The 19,775-nt window shown below is 30.7% G+C and overlaps 1 protein-coding gene across 1 annotated transcript; it reads left to right on the top strand.

Moving 5' to 3' along the window:
• Positions 1 to 19,053: 19,053 nt before the first annotated feature.
• Positions 19,054 to 19,422, top strand: VNE69_03250 (DDE-TNP-IS1595 domain-containing protein; the record flags this gene model as incomplete). Its single annotated transcript, XM_065473111.1, has 1 exon — positions 19,054 to 19,422. One exon carries the CDS (start codon positions 19,054 to 19,056, stop codon positions 19,420 to 19,422), a length of 369 nt encoding a protein of 122 aa, XP_065329183.1.
• Positions 19,423 to 19,775: the final 353 nt, after the last annotated feature.

Raw genomic sequence — 19,775 nt, 5'->3', positions numbered from 1 at the left:
ATTATTTAAATAATAGAATATTCGAGAAAGAAATAAGAACGAAAAAGGATTTACAAAAACTGTTAGGAGTGATAAACTGGTACAGAAAGTTTATTCCAGATCTTTCGATAAGGATTAATAAATTAACAGATATGTTAAAAAACAAGAATGAAAATAAAATTAAAATAACGACCGAAATGAGAAAGGAAGTTGACAGAATTAAAGAGTGGATTTTAGGTAATCATATGTTATCATTTCCCGATTACAATAGTAAATTTACATTACACGTTGACGCGAGCGAAATAGGTTTAGGAAGTACACTAACACAAAAGGATAAAATCATTAGATATTATAGTAAAAAATTTTCTGGTCCAGAATTAAATTACAGTATTGTTGAGAAGGAATTTTTGGCAATTGTTTTATCTATGCTCAATTTTAAAAACATAATCCAAGGATCTTATGTAGAGATTTATACTGATAGTAAAAATTGTATCTATGAAAATAAAATAGAAACATCAAGAATTAATAGATGGAAATTGTTGTTAAATGAATTTAGTTTTTCACTAAATCATATAGATGGTAATAAAAATTGTATGGCAGATAATCTATCAAGAAATTTCATTGGAATCGGAAATAATGAAAACAATAATCACGAAGAAATTATTGAACTAAACCAAGAATGTTGTCTCAGAGACAAAAACGGTAACTTTATATTTGATAAAGAAAAGCGCTACATAGTTAAATTTAACCAAGTAAAAAAATTTATATCATTTATGCATGAATTTGGACTTCATAGAGGAATTTCTACCCTATATTACAATATAAAGCGCTATTACTATATAAAACGAATCTTTAAAGAAATAAGAAATACCATTAGCAAATGTAAAATTTGTGGAATTTATAAAAATAAGCATCCTAAAAAATATATCACTGGCAATATAGTAGCACAAAGAAAATTTGAAAAGGTAAGTACCGATATTTTCGGCCCTTTTAGTCTTGATAATTTTATTATTTCAGAAAGGAAAGAGGTAGGATATATCCTTACCATGACGGATATATATTCCCGATATACTAAACTTTATTTCTTATACACTATAAATTCAGACTCGGTGTTAAGATGTTTTGAAAATTGGATTACAACTTTTGGGAAACCAACATCTATAATTTCAGACAGGGGACGCCAGTTTATAAGTAACACAACTAAAGATGGTTAAATTGCGATGTTACCCCCCCACCCCTAAAAAAATAAAAAAAAAGGGGAAAAAATAAAAAAAAGGGGAAAAAATAAAAAAAAGGGGAAAAAATAAAAAAAGGGAAAAAATAAAAAAATGGGGAAAAATAAAAAAAAAGAGGAAAAATAAAATTTATTCAACTAATTCAAAATCAAATTCAGGGGCCAAATCGTAATTTAACAACCATATATTTTGAACTTCAAAAAGGCACAACATTCTTTCAAGTAGTGATTCTCTATAAATTAACCTAAAACGAGCTATATAAAGTTTTCGAATTAAATTCATTAAAGAACCATGGCTTGTTCCTTCTTTGCGCAATTCCCTTTTAATTACAGACCACATTCCCTCAATTGTTTGGGTGTGGGCGCCTGTTGTTGGATTTATAAAATTTTGGCTATGATTTACAGTTAAATGTAAATAGTTATAATCCAGACATAGTTCCGAAAACCCTTCATAACCCCGCCAACAATCAGTAATAATTGTAGATCCAGGTGCGATTTTCCGTTTTATTAAATCGACAAGAGTAGTTCTTGATCGATTTTCAACAATTTCGAAAAAAAAAGAATTGCTGTCTCCTCTTACAACTCCACCAACGGCCCAAACTTGGTATTGAAGGATTCTACCGTTATGGTTTTTACTTTTAACAAGCAATGTCTCGTCTATTTCAACTACGCAGTTTAAACCTCCTATGGTTTTGTTTTTTATGTAGTTGAAATAGGATAAGAATACAGCGTTATTAAAACGCGTAAACCAGCGAGATACGGTACTACTATCTATATCCAATTCGATAGTAGCCGAAACATTGCTTACACCTTTAACCCATTCACACAGCAAAATTAAAAGATCTTCGATATCTAATCTAGAACTTTTAAAAATGCTTTCTTTGTAAATGTTACCTTCGTTTGAGCATTTTCTCCCATTTCGTCGTAAGTAACAACGATATTTGTCCAAATTATTTCTAATTTTGGTCATGGGAGTCATGCACTTATTGCACATTGGTACCTTTAATTTATTTTTTTCAAGAAGAAATAATAATAATTCCTCTTTTTTATATATTAATTTTCGAAAATTCTTTATGTTCATTTTAGGGGGTATAATTTTTCCTCTTTTTTTTTATTTTTTCCCCTTTTTTTATTTTTTCCCTTTTTTTATTTTTTCCCCTTTTTTTTATTTTTTCCCCTTTTTTTTTATTTTTTTAGGGGTGGGGGGGGGGGGGTAACATCGCAATTTAACCCTAAAGATTATTTAATAAAAGAAAAAATACTACATACCTTGATACCCTCATACACACCAAGCTCTAATGGTGTATCGGAAGCAATAAATAAAACAATTTCATTCGCCCTGAGCTTCAACAAAGGTTTAAATATACGAGAAGTCGTTATGAAGGCAGAAAATGCGATTAATTTCAATTATAATAGAACGATAAAATCTTCTCCATTTTCAATCATTAATGGATTTAATATTTATGACCCATTACAGAGAGATTACAATCATATTAGTGTCTTAAAAGAAGAAAAAATCTATTTGGTAAAAGTTGGAGACATTTGTAGGGAAAGAATATATAATGCTAAAAAATTAGGACCAAAATGGAGCAAGAGGAAGAAGGTATTATGTGTTGGCAATAAAGGGTACTGGATTAAACTGAAAGGAAATAGTGGATGGACGCATATTAAGAACATTAAACTCTAAGGGGGCAGAATGTGGTATTACAACCACATGTAAAATTCCATTTCCCCAAAATGGAATTTCTTAAATATTTTTTTTAAAAAATATTATTTTTCGACCCCAACAAAAAGAAAGAAGTAGATGCAGAAAAACAACAATAAACATTTTTTAAATAATAAACAAACAAGGCCCAAGGAGCCGTTTACAAGTAGTTTGCTAGAGGCCTACTTTCAACGAGGGTTCATCCCTCGTGACCACCTCAGTAATGAATAAAGTACTAAAAATTTTGTTTATTTTATTTTTCTCCTTTTTTCATTATTCCCTCCCATTATTATAAAAAAAAAACAAAAATTCCCCCCTCAAAAAATCAGAAGAAATTTGAGCTGTCTTAAAGACGAACATTTATTTGTTCTTATTTTCTGGTTCGCCCCTGACTGGAGAGATTTTTTTTTAATTTTTTACCCCCGGCGTCCAGTCCGAACGGGCGTCCGGTCTGAACGGTGACATATAGTATTTTAAAAAATAGAGTATTATACAATATCTAATCCAAGACAGTCAATTTTTTTTCTGCTAGTGTAAAAATCTTTATATTTTATGCTCATGATCTTTTTTAACAGCAAATGATTATTATACGAATTATATACTTCAGAAATTTGAGTACCGTTAGTTATACCAACTTCAATGGACAAGACCTTATAGCGCTTGCGCATCCCACGTGTCGCGAGAAGTTGAAAAGTTGGAATACAGTTGTATACTCAAATTTCTGAAGTATTAAATTGTATAATAATCATTTGCTGATAAATAAGATCATGAGCATAAAATAAAAAAAATTACATTAACAGTGAAAAAACACGGGCTGTCACAAGAATTGTAATTGCAGCTTTTTACTATAATCATAATAGAAGCTCTTCCGCTACATTAGCTTTACTGAAATTTAGTCATATAATCTATCGATTGATAAACATAAGGTTTCTCCGGTCATATATTTCTAGTCCGTAGAAAATAATGGTTTTAATGATCGCATTTATACCTAATTAATGCTTAATCAAACATAAGTATGATTATTACATAATCATTGAGAAGAATGTATGCGGAAACTTCTATAGATATAAGTTTACCATTATCTGAATAAATGATTCAATTATTAAAAGGGATATTAGAATTAAGATCAAACTTATGAATATTAGATTATTTAGAAACAGTTTTACGTAGAATAAAGGTGCAATTTTAGACCTTTAGAGTATTTAAATAATCCCACTTACTAATATTATTCATAGAGCATCAGTCTGATGAATTGTGTAACTAAACATTGAATTGTGTGATATGTGTAAACAAGAATATGTTGATGATTTTTTTAGTTTTATTATTTATGATTATGAGAATTTAAATAGATAATTTATGAAAACTTTTAGAATTGTTAAATTTTTTGTGTCCCGCCATATACTGATATAAATAAATGGTAAAATTCAAAACGTTACCATATTTAGTGTTATAACACTATAATATAAACAACGAATATTTTTAATTAGGAAGTATTTATAAATATTCCTAATTCTCAATTTACTTTTTATTTAAAACAGATGTATAAGGATAAAATTTTAGAAATATCGAAAACAAAATATTTAACAAAAAAGTACTTTATATATATATATATTAGAAATTGTTATTAATGAGGTTTCTATATAAAAGATATACAAAAAAATATTAGTTTAAAATGTTGAGTCCTTTTTTACTTTTTTTGAACTACTACTGATTTAACGAGTATATATTATACGATCAGATATAAAATATTTTCTTAATAGAAAGATACTAACATAACAATCAGATATATATATATATATACATATATTTCGTTGGTTAAGTTCTCGACTTACCCCCCCCCACCCCTAAAAAAAATAAAAAAAAATAAAAAAAGGGGAAAAAATAAAAAAAAATAAAAAAACGTTTAATTCTCGACTTAACCCCCCCCCCTTACCCCCAAAAAAAACAAAAAAAATTATTCCACAATTGTAAAGTCTATTTCAGGAATAATATCATAAGCTACAATACTAAAATTACCTATTTGAAAAAATTCTAACATTTTATCTAATAGATTTTCACGATATATTAATTTGAATCTGTTAATGTAAATCTTTCTTACAAGATTCATAATAGTACCATGACTAGTTCCGCCTTTTCTTAGTTCTCTTTTAATAACCGACCACATTCCCTCTATAGTCTGAGTATGCGCACTAGTTATATTATCAACAAAATTTTGGCTGTGATTCACAGTCAAATGTAGATACTCATATTCTACACAGATTGTTTGAATATCACTATATCCACGCCAACAATCTGTCACAATTGTGGTCCCCGGAGCAATTTTTCTTGTAATTAATTCAACAAGAGTAGCTCTTGTTCTATTTTCTACGATCTCAAATAAAAAAGAATTTGCATCCCCTCTCACAACGCCTCCAACTGCCCATACTTGATATTGAAGAACCCTTCCCGCATGGTTTTTACTTTTTACAAGTAAAGTTTCATCAATTTCAACAATACAACCGACGCCGCCAATCGTTTGATTGTTTATATATGTTGAATAAGAGACGTACACGGCGTTATTAAAACGCGTAAACCATCTTGATACCGTACATTTACCTATATCAAGTTCTAACGTGGCGGCCAAATTACTTGAACCCTTTACCCATTCGCAAAGCAAAATTAAAAGATCCTCAATAGGCAATTTTGAGTTCTTAAAAACGCTTTGTTTCATTATGGTTCCTTTGTTAGAACATTTTTTACCATCACGTCTTGAATAACAACGATAGTTTTCAGTGTTGGACCGATTTTGAGTCATTGGTATATTGCATTTATTGCACATAGGGACCCTCAAAATGTTTTTTGCAATTAAAAATTGCATTAACTCATTTTTTTTATAGATGAGTTTTCTAAATTCTTTAATTCTCATTATGGGTCAAATAATTTATTTTTTTATTTTTCCCCCCTTTTTTTATTTTTTTTTATTTTTTCCCCTTTTTTTATTTTTTTTTATTTTTTTTAGGGGTGGGGGGGGGGGGGGTAAGTCGAGAACTTAACCATTTCGTTTTAATTGAAAGTGGTCTTAACATCTCATGAACAGGTTTGCCAATATTATCATATATTAGAAGTAAGTTTTTCTTAAACTATTTTTTATTAAAAGTAATTTTGATCTCGTAAAATCATGAGATATCTTAAGATCAAGATGTTATAACTAATTTTATAATATCCTATATTGGGTCGCAAAATTCTATGTTATACTACCATAAGATTTCGTTAGGATATAGTTATATTTCGACATAAAAATAAATGAATCTAATTAGGGAATGCTTATTGTAATTTATATTTATAGTTTAACAAGGATAGGTTCCGGTGACGTCTCCTGTTTGTAGGTTGCTTCTCGTCTCCATAGTCCTTTCAACATCAGCTTCATAACCTAACCTGCGCTAGTCCAAAGAAATGCTTTGTAGCGTGATCATCTGGATGTTACTTCGACATAACATAATTTTTATAAACATCACAATTTTTATTCAAGCTTATTTTTTTAAAAATTCTCATTAAATTATGCAAAAAATTATATAATTATATAATATAAGTATCTTGACTTTATAAGATGTTATTTATTTGAAATATGTCAATTTCTTTATTCTTATTTTCCATGCCCTCTTTTTGAAATTTTTTTAAATACTTTTTGTAGCTAATAAAATCTGCCAATTTGTGAGAATATGATTGATCAGTATTTGATTGACTGCGATAATATCTACATTTTTATATGAATATATAATTTTTAGATAATTTCAATGTAAAATTCATACATACGCACTTATGAGATTTTGCTATTATTCTTAATAGAAATTGTGTTTATTCTCGATACATTTATATAATCGCTCTCTCGTATTAATTGTAATAGATATAAAATCTTCATGATATTTAAATTTCGTTTTATATTATATTAAAAAGTTGTATTTTTATACAGTATTATTTTCCAATAGGGTATTGGTTGTTTTTTATCCACAATTATATTCTTTCTAATGTACCTCGATGTAATTCAAAAATAAGAATTCATCTAAAAATTCAAAAAATCTTTGTTATTGATTTATACAAAAATTATATTCTGATTTGTTTAATTCAAAATCTATTTATTCTATGTGTTGATACGGCAATAATCATATAATTGAATGTTTTAAATACATAAAAATACTTATATATTATTTGTTACCATATAGAAATTTCTATTATTTCAATACAATTAATTTCACTGCACTAATATTTATGTATATTTTTCTTGATTTTTTCGTTTTGTATTTTGTACTTTTATATATATATGCAGATAGATACCCTTTAGAAAAATTTAAATCATGTATGTAATAAAGGTTTTAATTAGAATAAAAAAGTTCACATTCTACTTACATATACTACATGTGTTATTTTAATAGGTTTTATGAGATGTCAATTTCCCCTTTTTTCGTGTTCATTATCTCTCTCATGTACAAATATACATTTATACTTTCCATATCCCATGCCAAAAGAATTAGAAATCATTCAGTCCAGGAATGTGTAGCTAATGAGTATGTTGAGATACGAGTCGACAGTAGGATATATTCAAGTATTAAAATAAAGTATAACAAGCCTGATATACTAATTATAGACAAGTTGAGGAAAGAAGTGATCGTTTTAGAAGTTGGAATCACAAGTTTTAACAACCTCCATGCAGTAGAAACAGAAAAGAAACATAAATACGACTTGCTCGCAAATCATGTGGCTTCTCTCTACAAATACAAGCTGAAAATTATTCCTTATGTGATGAAGTGGGATGGAATAGTGACTAATTTTCACCGTACGCATATCAAAGTGCTCAGATTAGAACCCAGAACAGAAGCATATATACAGTCAAGAGTCCTTAAAATGACTTTATAAAGCCTAACTATGCCAGCCAGACATGGGCTTGATACAGATCAGGGAGGGGTCTTCGAGAGCCCAATGAGTGAATCTCGGAAGGAAGTCCTGGAACTGCCAGATGAGACTGTAAGCGTATCTTGTGAAAAGTAATTAATAAGCCGAATATTATACCCAAATAAAATATATATTTTATACTTTCCATTAGCCAAAAAAATTAGAAATATTGCTGATACTTAAAGACTTGTATATATTTTTAGATTTTATTGTAATTAAAATATAGATTGTTTCGGAGAGTTTTTAAAATATTTAATCATTATAATAAAAATTTTTACTAATTAGTATACATTTATTAATTTTATTTTCATGTTAGAATGTAGCATCGTGAAACGCCCACGGTTACACTAGAAACTTTTAGAATGATTCTGTTTTAAAATCTTCATAAAGAAGACATGCTTTGATTTACTTAAAGAAAAAATAAATCATATAAACTAATAAATACGCATATATACAGTCCGTTGCATAATCTTAAGGCACCCCCTATTTTTCGATTATACTAGCGTGTTTAATGGCTTAAACATCACAATAAAATCATTTTTTCAAGTATTTGCATCTTTTAAATCTTTTTAATTAAAAAATTTACGATGAAACCACGTGCATTGTGCTGTACTAGTTTTTTATTGAAATTAGGTGTTGCATAATCTTAAGAGAATTTAGAATATAAAAGGTTAAATATTTTGTTGAGCCTCCATCGCTATTTAAAACTATTTTAAGTCTCTTTTCCATAGAACCTACTAGCTTTTGACAATATCTTTGACTTATTATATGCCAGTTTTCGTTGATTGATTTTTTTTTAATGAATCAATATCATCATACACCTTTCCATCACCAAAAACCATTCTGGAAAGTTCTCCCCAAAGATTTTCAATCGGATTTAAATCTGGAGAAAGTGCAGGCCAGAACATATTCAATATTATTGCTTACAAACCAGTTTTATGTTGATTTTAAAACATGTGGTCTTGCATTATCCTGCTGAAAAATAGGATCCACAAGATTCTGTTGAATAATAAAGGGAATAAGATAACCATCAAGTATGTTCTGATATTTATTACTGTCTATATTTCCTTCAATAATCGCCAATTCCGATTTCCCGCTGTAATTAACACAGCCCCAAATCATAACCGACGGTCCGCCCATGGCTCTGCGCATAAAGAATGTTTTTTTAATATTTAAACTAGCCCAACAGTAGGAATATCCATCTGGACCGTCCAAATTAAACTTTTTTCATCTACAAATATTACATTTTTCCATCCTTCTTCTAGATCTTCATATTTGCCTGAAAACCTGATTCTGTTTTTTTTATGAGTTTTTGTTAAAGACGGCTTTCGTTTTATTTTTCTTCTTGTCAACTTTCCTTCGTTTTTTAATACAGTTAATATTGTACATTTATGCACCTTAAGATCTAGTTGTCCTTTTATTGAATTTGCTGTTTTGTTTTTTCCTCAAGCAAGTTTAATTACTCTTGCTCTTGTTCTTAGTAAAAGCTTTTTTGGTCTTCCAGTAGATCTTTTAACTCCATAAATAGCAGGATCTTTTAAAAACTACCGATTACTGTTCTAGATCTCTTTAAATCTTTACTTATTTGAGAAATTGATTTTTTTTGTTCATATATATTATCATGGATTTTTCTAATTCAGTCAGTGGCAAACCTTTACTCATTAAAGGCAAATAAAATAGGCCTTTCTTAAACTTTTTAGAGGGAACTTTTCCCTCCAAAACAAAAACTGTCTTAAGATTATGCGACACCTAATTTTGATAAAAAACGAGTACAATCCAATGCAAGTGGTTTCATCATAAATTATTTAATTAAAAAGGGGGTTAAGTTCTCGACTTACCCCCCCCCCCCACCCCTAAAAAAAATAAAAAAAAGGGGGAAAATAAAAAAACAAATTATTTGACCCATAACGAGAATAAAAAAATTTAGAAAACTCATCTATAAAAAAAATGAGTTAATGCAATTTTTAATTGCAAGAAACATTTTGAGGGTCCTTATGCGCAATAAATGCAATGTACCAATGACTCAAAATCTGGACCAACACTGAAAACTATCGTTGTTATTTAAGACGTGATGGTACAAAATGTTCTAACAAAGGAACCATAATGAAACAAAGCGTTTTTAAGAACACAAAATTGCCTATTGAGGATCTTTTAATATTGATTTGCGAATGGGTAATGGTTTCAAGTAATTTGGCCGCCACGTTAGAACTTGATATTGGTAAATGTACGGTATCAAGATGGTTTACTCGTTTTAATAACGCCGTGTACGTCTCCTATTCAACATATATAAACAATCAAACGATTGACGGCGTCGGTTGTATTGTTAAAATTGATGAAACTTTACTTGTAAAAAGTAAAAACCATGCGGGAAGGGTTCTTTAATATCAAGTATGGGCAGTTGGAGGCGTTGTGAGAGGGGATGCGAATTCTTCTTTCTTCGAAATCGTAGAAAATAGAACAAGAGCTACTCTTGTTGAATTAATCACAAGAAAATTGCTCAGGGAGACCACAATTGTGATAGATTGTTGGCGCGGCTATAGTGATATTCAAACAATCTGTGTAGAATATGAGTATCTACATTTGATTGTGAATCACAGCTAAAATTTTGTTGATAATATAACTGGTGCGCATACTCAGATTATAGAGGGAATGTGGTCGGTTATTAAAAGAAAACTAAGAAAAAGCGGAACTAGTCATGGTACTTGTTGGGATAAAAACATGGGTTTAATTATTATAAAATATTTAAAGAAACGACATGTCAAATATGTCAAAACAATGACACCATATATTTGACATGTGTAGCACTTCCTACACTACCCCTCCTTTAAAAGCTTAACATGATTTCGGCTTGCTGTAACAATCTTCCCACTATCTAATAAAACTTAAATGAATGAAATTTTTTATCTACTACCACTCCTTTTTCTTCCCATTTTGGTTCGAGTTTTCCTCTAAACGGTAAAATTAAATAATACCAAACTCTATCTCCCACCTTAATGGCCTCTTTATCAACAGAATTAGCTTTTTTACCCGTGTCATATTCTTGTCTGTAAACTTCCAAGTTCTTAATCGCCTGCTTCTGAAACTCTTTCTTATCCTTTGTTAGATGCATTCCTTCTTGTATATCTATCTTATTTGGAACTATTCCTGTTAAGAGTTCTATTGGTGCACACCCTATAGCCCTATGATATGATTGCATATAGGCTCTGACTACTTTAGGGACACATTTTGCCCAATCAAATTTCCCGAATTCTATAATCTTCCTTAATTTTATGGCTATTGTTCTGTTAAACCTCTCAACAAGCCCCGTGGCTGTAGGTTTGTAAGGGGAACCATATTTCCAGATGAATTTTTTGGTCTTCGCATATTCATCACAGATATTATTTTTGAATTCTTTACCATTATCAGATAAAATGGCCTTTGGAATAACATACTTCCTGACTATATGTTTATCTATCAGATAAATAACCGTATTATATCTTTTGTATAAATCGGCACCACCTCTGCAATTTTCGAAAAGTGATCAATCATTGTCAATAAAAATTTATATCCTTGCACGCTTTCTCTCAAGGGCCCTACTATGTCTACTTCCCAGATTTCTCCTATTGTCTTTGTTACTAATGGTACAATATCTCTAAATTTTCTCTGAGGTTTTTCTTTCTGACAAATTTCACAATTATCTACATATTTTTCTATGTCTCTACTCATATTCTTCCAGGTAAATTTTCGACCAATATTATATTTCATATTTTGTTTTGATCCGTGACCTAATAAATCATGGTAAAACTTTAATAGCACTATTGTCCTTTCTTTTTTAACTATTTTCCTTTGTATTGAACTTATTTCTGAAACGTTCTCCTCCTGTTTTTTAAAATCTCTGCTTAGGTGATCTGTATAGTTCGATGGTCCTGTAATATATTCAATATCGAAATCATATTCTTGTAGCAGTAATGACCATCTAGCCAACCTAGCTTTTACATTTCTGGACTTAAATAAATATTTTAAAGCCTGATGATCCGTTTTTAGAGTAAATTTCCCCAATAATAAATATTCTCTGAAGTTTTGAATCGATTTTATAACTGCTAGCAATTCTTGCTCAGTAGTAGAATAGTTTTTTTCTGTCTTGGAGTGTAAAGAGCTGTAATAGGAAATAATCTTTTCTTTCCCTTCAACCATCTGAGCCAATGTGGCCCCACATCCCTCATTCGATGCATCCGTAGTCAATATAAATTTATCCTTTAAATTTGGTATTGTCAACAAGGCTGTTCTCTTCATAGCCTGTTTTACCTCTTCGACTGCCTTGCAGTAATTTTTATCAATCTCCGCTTTTTCCAAAAGTTATCAGCGTCCTCATTCTTAAGTCTTATTATATCGAATAGTGGGCTAACCACTTTATGGCCGTTTTTAATAAATTTAGAGCAATAATTATACAGCCCCAACAAAGATTGTAATTTCTTCTTATTTTTAGGAATTGGTAACTGTTGAATGCTCCTAACTCTTTCTTCGTCCATACTTATTCCCTCTTTTGATATCACATGACCTAAAATTTTTAATTCGGTCTTATTAAATTCGCATTTATCCTCATTAAGTTTCAGTCCTACCGACTTGAGCTTCTCTAATACCATCTGGACATCTTTCTTATGATCTTCTTCAGTTTTACTATAAATCAGTATATCATCCAAATATACTACCACAAACTTAAACAAAAATTCCCTCAATATGTTATTCATCACCCGCTGAAATGTAGCTGGACCATTAACAAGTCCAAATGGCATTTTTGTAAATTCAAATAAGCCTTCTCTACAGGCAAAGGCTGTCTTCTCAATATCACACGGCGCCATATCTATTTGGTGATAGCCCGATTCAGCGTTTAATTTAGTAAAGTATGTTGCACCCTCTAAAGCATTGATGAACTCTTCTACACGGGGCATTGGATACGCATCTCTAATAGTCGCATCATTTAATCTTCGATAATCCACACATAATCTGTGGTCTCCGTTCTTTTTTGGGACTATAATTATCGGGCTTCTCCATGCGCTTACACTAGGTCTAACTATTCCACGTTTTAGATACTCTTTCACTATTTGGGACGCAATATCCTCTTTTGCTCCCCCCCAATTTATATAATTGAGATAGTATTGTGTTATCATCCTTTGTGATAATTTTATGATATCCTATGGCTTTTCCCTTTGCCAAGAGTCCAGATTCAATTTCCATTTTATTATTTCCAAATTTTAAATTTATCTTGTACATGTTGAGTAACCCCTTTCCTATAATGCAGGGAATTGTGATATCCCTAGTAATAATGAATTTATCTTCAAATATCATACCCTCAATTTTTATTTTAACTACTGTTTCTCCAATGATCCTTATTTTCGATCCATTGGCTGGCCTAAGCTGTTGTTTAGAACGATTAACAACGGTTTTATTTGGCAAAAACTCTGGTCTAATTAAATTTATATCAGCACCAGTATCGATAAGCACTTTAAATTTAACTTCCCCATCATTTAGTGACGCTTCTTTGAGAGTAGTCCTATAATCCTTGACCTCTGTAACAGAATAATTATAAATAAATTCCTTTACATCCACCTTCTTATTTTCTCCTTCTTCCTCTTGACTTTTCTTGACTTCGATAATATCTCTACGGTAACTATTAAATTTACACCGTGCTACTATATGGCCTTTCTTTCCGCAAATAAAACATCTCTTTTCTTTGTTCCTTTTCGAAGTCCAAATCTTTCTATCGTGGTCCTTGCAGCTAATCGCTTTTACATCCACATAACCTCCACGCAAAATTTCTTTATGACTTGTATCATCCACTTCCAAAACATTTCTTATGGCTTTATATAAGTACTCCCAAGATAATGAGTCCTTGTTGTTTATTAAGATCGAATTTGCTAAATGGTTCGGAATTCCTTTTAGTACAAAGGCAATCAATACGCCTTCCGGAACATTCGCCCTGCGCGCCAATCCCGCCATTTTATCTAGATAGTTGATGAGCGATCCACCATGATATTGAAGGGCGGAAAGTTTATCTATACTCACTTTCATCGCCATAGGACCCACAAATCTTTCTTGAAACAAAAATTTCAGTCTTTCAAGTGAAAGACCAATTGGCTGCGCTATCAACCAATCCCTCGCCTCTTCCTCTAACGACATTCTGAAAAGGAGTACAAGTTTACTCTCACTGTATTCCATCACCCTCCCCACATCCTGCAAGTCCTCCAAGAACTGCTGTGGATCATCTTTCTCTTCATTTCTGAAAATGAGAAAGTTTTTGACATTGTCGCCAAATTGTTGGGATAAAAACATGGGTTTAATTATTATAAAATATTTAAAGAAACGACATGTCAAATATGTCAAAACAATGACACCATATATTTGACATGTGTAGCACTTCCTACAGTACTATTATGAATCTTGTAAGAAAGATTTACATTAATAGATTCAAATTAATATATCGTGAAAATCTATTAGATAAAATGTTAGAATTTTTTGAAATAGGCAATTTTAGTATCGTAGCATATGATATTATTCCTGAAATAGATTTTACAATTGTGGAATAATTTTTTTTGTTTTTTTAGGGTAAGGGGGGGCAAGTCGAGAACTTAACCAATCGAACCTCTATATGTTTTTCTTGAACTTGCTTATTCTTTTCATTAAAACAATATGACCATTTACTGCTGTCATTGCAGAAGGAACATGCGATTAAATACCTGAAGAAAATTGCAAGGCTGTAGGTAGACGAGGGGTTGTAGCTAATTCTACAAATATCAATGCCATGGTAAACTTATTGAATAAAATGAACATTGAAAAGGCTTATGTGTTTGGGTGGGAAGATTGCCCAGAGACTATGGTATTGTATTCTAATGGAGCTCTTGTCCCATACATCAAAGACAGAATCAGTAGTAAATACGCAATGTGCATAGGAGGTTGTCCATGTAGACCAAAAATACTAGGTGAATCTACTAAAGAATGTTGTGCTATTAGGGAAGAGAGATCTAAATCATGTTGCGGAACAAAGAATGTAGAATCCAAGACCTGTTGTAGTACAGATAAAAGGGCTAAAGTCCATGCTCGTGCAATCAGATGCTAGTCAATAATTTTTGTAATACCATAATAAGTCAACCTTCCATGTCGTGTTGTAATACGCAAGAAACAACATCATTCTGTAGCATTAAAGATCATGAAGCTAAAATGACAGAATCCAAAAAGTGTTTTCTAACTCAAGAATCAGCGCCCTGTCAATTTGAAAGATATAAAGATTCATTGCGTTACAAAGACAAGAGATCGTGCTGTAAACAGACACGACCGAGAGCTTGCACCAATGATCGTAAAAATAATTGTAGATGTCATTTAAATAAAAGGCCGTGCCGCAGTTATGATTATAAACATCCTTGTTTTAAAACAAAAAGATGTTGTATTGATAAAAAGTCATACAATGATAATTACCATAAGCGACGACCTTGTGATAATCGCCCATATTGCTTATCTACAAGATCATGTTGTGATAATGAACACCACGAAGAATCTCATGGATCAAGACATGAAAGCGAGTCTTCTTCGGACATTTATATTCAGATCTCGGAAGAATCTTGTGACGTAAAAATAGATAATTGCTTAGTACCTCCTACTATCGAACATAATGAATATTTTCAAAAATTTTTTTATGCCGATGAAGAAAGAAAAAATAAAACGACGACAATAAAATCAAAATCTATTGAATTTAAGACAGTCGAAGATGGAAACATTTCTTTAGCAGAAAATGAACACACATATCAGCACACAAAAAAGAAATAGTCATTGACAAATGTGATTGTAAACTGTTGAAAATTCCTAGAAAATTATATGATCCATTCCTACTCTATCAAATTACTAGTAAACTCAGTTCCAAGCATCGTATGCCCATATATCACTGACGATGATTTATTATTTGTAATGATAAATCATAAGATGTATCACGTAGACACAACAGGTAGAAAGTTAGTACTTAAAGAAGTATGTAATAAAGATAGGGAAATGCTTCAATTGCATCTCATAAGATTTAGAAATTAAATAAATACTTAGTGTAACATATTTTCTCAATACACAAAAAAAACACTTTTCTTTAACACTTCTTTTTTTTCTGATATATTACTATTAAAGTAATGACTTAAAGTTTGAATTTGAATCTTATAATAATGTGTCTTTGTAAAGAACTCATGTCGTTTACAAGCGTGAAATATGCATTATTTATTTTTATGAAAATCATTATTAATTAATTTTTTTTTTATAATTACTCGAATAAACATAATAATTCTAATCTAACAAATTTGGAATTTAGCCTATTTTTAATTAAAATTTATCATAATCATCTTTATTTTTTTTTGGCTTATATACTTATATAATCATCTTTTTGTTGTAAAAGGTCTCCGTATTATTAGACGTAAAATTTTATGAGTTATGGAAGATTTAGAATTGATATATTAATTTTAAATCATCAAATTGTATTTTGTTATTGACGATTCGTTATGTACAGTAATATAGCAATTAAATTTTTAGTTATAATTCGCATCTAATGGGACCTGCGATATATTTATTGATATATTTCGTAGAGACCGGGGCATACATCGGCGCTAGGGCCTATTCCAGGGCAATGAACGTAAAAAAGATGGCATTTCCCAGGAATAGGCCCTAAACTGTGAAATTTTTACAATCCCTAAAAAATGAATAATTTTAAAGAAGGACCAAAAAATTCGAGATCTAGCATTTTTTCTTCTAATGAAGCGGCCATGGCCTTTATTCAATGGCCATAGCTCACTTGAAGGATTTAAAACATGCTCAAAATGTTACGAGAGCATGGTTTAGGAACAGGACATTTCATATTCGAACAGTTTTCGATTCAGATGTTCTAGCTTATTATGTCGAAAATCCAAATCAGTTTTTGAGGGGCTAAAAATTTCAAGTCCAAAGATAGATACAAGCGAATATTAATTTATAATATATTCATGGCTGGAAAACATTATGAATATAATATTAATAAAAATACTTCTGTTGGTACATGACCGTTTGGAACCCGCTTTGGGAAAATGAACCCGCTTTGAAAATTTCAAAAAAGGGAAAAATAAAAAAAATTATAAAAAAAGAGACTTAACGATTTATTTTGAATAATGAAAGAAGTCGATTAATTCTTTGGTTTTTAGGTATTTGATAAGACCATAGAAACTGTAAAAGATACTCATAGTGCTCGTCCTCGTTTATTCCATGTCTAGACCGAATATCTCTCTTCGAAAGAGACCAAAATCCTTCAATTTGTTGAGTATGTGTCTCGTGATCGTTAGGATTTACGAAATTGATAGAGTAATTCACAGTCCCATGCTCCATCCCTGTGATTTTTCTAAATGCAGCACCATATGTTATTCATTGATCAGTGATCACAATAGAACCAGGCAATACATTATCTTGTATTACCTCAAGAGGAGTAGCAGTATTTCTACTAGCTACAGGGAGAAGAAAACCTTTTTTAGATCCTCTTTCAACTCCTCCTACATACCACTGGCCTGTGGTATGATTACCACGATTATATTTGGCACGAAAGAATAGACTCTCGCCGATCTCCACTACTTTAGGAATGCCGAACTCATCATTACTTCCTAACCTCTGACTATTATTGGTCACTTCCTCGATTATGCGATCTCTGCAGAGCAAACCATATGTACTTACGGGGTTTCTGTCTAGATCAAGATCATTTGCTATATCGAGGAAGGAAACTCTTTTGATATGCTTATATATCATTCTTATAATTTTATAAAAACTTAATTTGGTATTTTTAAAATAGAGTCCTTTCTCACAGATTTATAAGCCGTACAAGGTTTTGTACAATTCCAAACATATTTGTCCAATAGTATTATTCTTCTAATCAATTTCATTGGCCTTTCAGAGATGCATACAGTACAAAAAAAGGGTTAAAGGGCAGTCTGGTGGCCAAAAATCCCTTAAAAGGAATTTTTAAAAAAATCACCCCAAAAATGAAAAGTCAAGAGGAAGAAAAATAAAAACTTAAAAATCATTTTAATAATTTTTTCAAACAAATCCCCTTCAAAATTTCTTCTAAGCATAAATCTTACCAAAGAACTCTTTATTAATTTTTTTGTTCTATGCCTTATGGAAGTTTCACTTTTAACAGCACTCCAATTACCTTCGATAGTATTTGTATGGCATGAATTATTTTTATTAACAAATTCTTTTGAATGATTAACCGTCTTATGTTGTTGAAAAATTAAACACAACCTAGAATATGAAGAGAAGCAATCACTATGTATGATAGATTCTGGGTGAACATATTTAATTAAAAGTTCTTCTAGTGTAGAAGCTCTTCTATCATCAACAGGAACAAACACAATTTTCCTTTGAGGTGTTCTTTCTACCATCCCGAAAATCCAAACTCCTTCTACTCTATGGCCTCTATGGTATTTTACTTTACCAAACTTACTTTCATCTATTTCCACAACAATCCCAGGTCCTCCTATTATACCTGTTTCAACGTAAACAGAATTTTCGATGGAATTTACTGTTAAAGAAATGATTTTTCTTACACTTTTAATGCTAATTCCAAGAAATTCCGCAATAGCTTTATACTTTACATTAACAGACCATAATTTAATAATTAATAACATAGTATTAATTCCAAGCTTGTTATTGTAGAATGGAGTGTTTTTTAATAAAGACCATTTACTTCTACATTTAGACCAAGTACATCTAAAAATAAATTTTTCATTATATTTTTTACTTGAAGAACCACATTTTATACATATTTTGCTTGTTTTTTCAATGTATTTTAAAAAAATTTCAAAAAGTTTTTCCTCTTGACTTTTCATTTTTGGGGTGATTTTTTTAAATATTCCTTTTAAGGGATTTTTGGCCACCAGACTGCCATAGCTCCCAAAAAAAGTTGTTTTTTATTAATAAACTTCGTGCCAGAAAGATACACGCTGTCTCAGCATCATATAGCGTTTCCAAAATAAAATTTTCATTTATTTTTATGTTTAAAAACATTTTATCACTAAAAAGCTCATCTTCTTCAACAAAATTTGTTTTTGTCAATCTTGCCATTTTTTGAAACGGGTCCTTTAAATTTTCAAAGCGGGTTCCAAACGGTCATGTACCCTTCAATTTTATTAAAACTCATAAAAAGAATTAAAAGGAGTATTATAGAAATGATAACTGCATTAACATGACAACGTGGGAGAAATTGAAGCCAGAGCACTCAATACAAGTGGATGAGAGTGTTATCATAAAAGGAAAACTTATAAAGTCACTATCTGAAATGTATGATTCAATTAGTAAAGCCACTTGGATAATTATTGCAGTTGAAGCAAAAACTAGAAAACTAGTTCTTAAAGTTATCCCAAACAGAAAAAAGAAAACTTTCTTCGATTTTTTCTCTATAAATAGTAGCCTTAAGTTTGTAATAAAAACTGATGGGCACAGATCTTACACATACGCTGTTGCTAAAATTGGCGGAGTACATAAAATCGTGAATCATGAGGAAGGATTTACCAATGCTGATGGGGACCACACTAATTTAATAGAATGTGAGTGATCTCATTATAAATCTGACATCAAAACGAGGAAAATAACACCAGGTTATTCAATGCCGGGTGTATATAGAAGAATATGTTTGGAGGAGAATAAATTTAAAAACTCATGATTTCAATGCCTATAAAGACGCATTTTAATTTCTCTTAATCTTTTAATTCGAAATAAATCATTAAGATTTCTTTTTTTTTTCTATAATTTTTTTTTAAAGGGTCTCCCTTTAAGAAAAATACCCGGGAATGGGCCCTAGAGCCCATACATCATATTATGAGACTTAAAAGCATTGGCATTATAGTATAGTTTTTTGTACTAACAAATTGTAATATGATACATTTGGATTAATTCCACCTTTAGATC

Source organism: Vairimorpha necatrix, chromosome 3 (genome assembly GCF_036630325.1).
Source record: "Vairimorpha necatrix chromosome 3, complete sequence".
In the NCBI taxonomy this organism is placed as follows: domain Eukaryota; kingdom Fungi; phylum Microsporidia; family Nosematidae; genus Vairimorpha; species Vairimorpha necatrix.
Note: the sequence above shows the minus strand (reverse complement) of the source record. Positions and strands in the feature narration are given on the sequence as shown.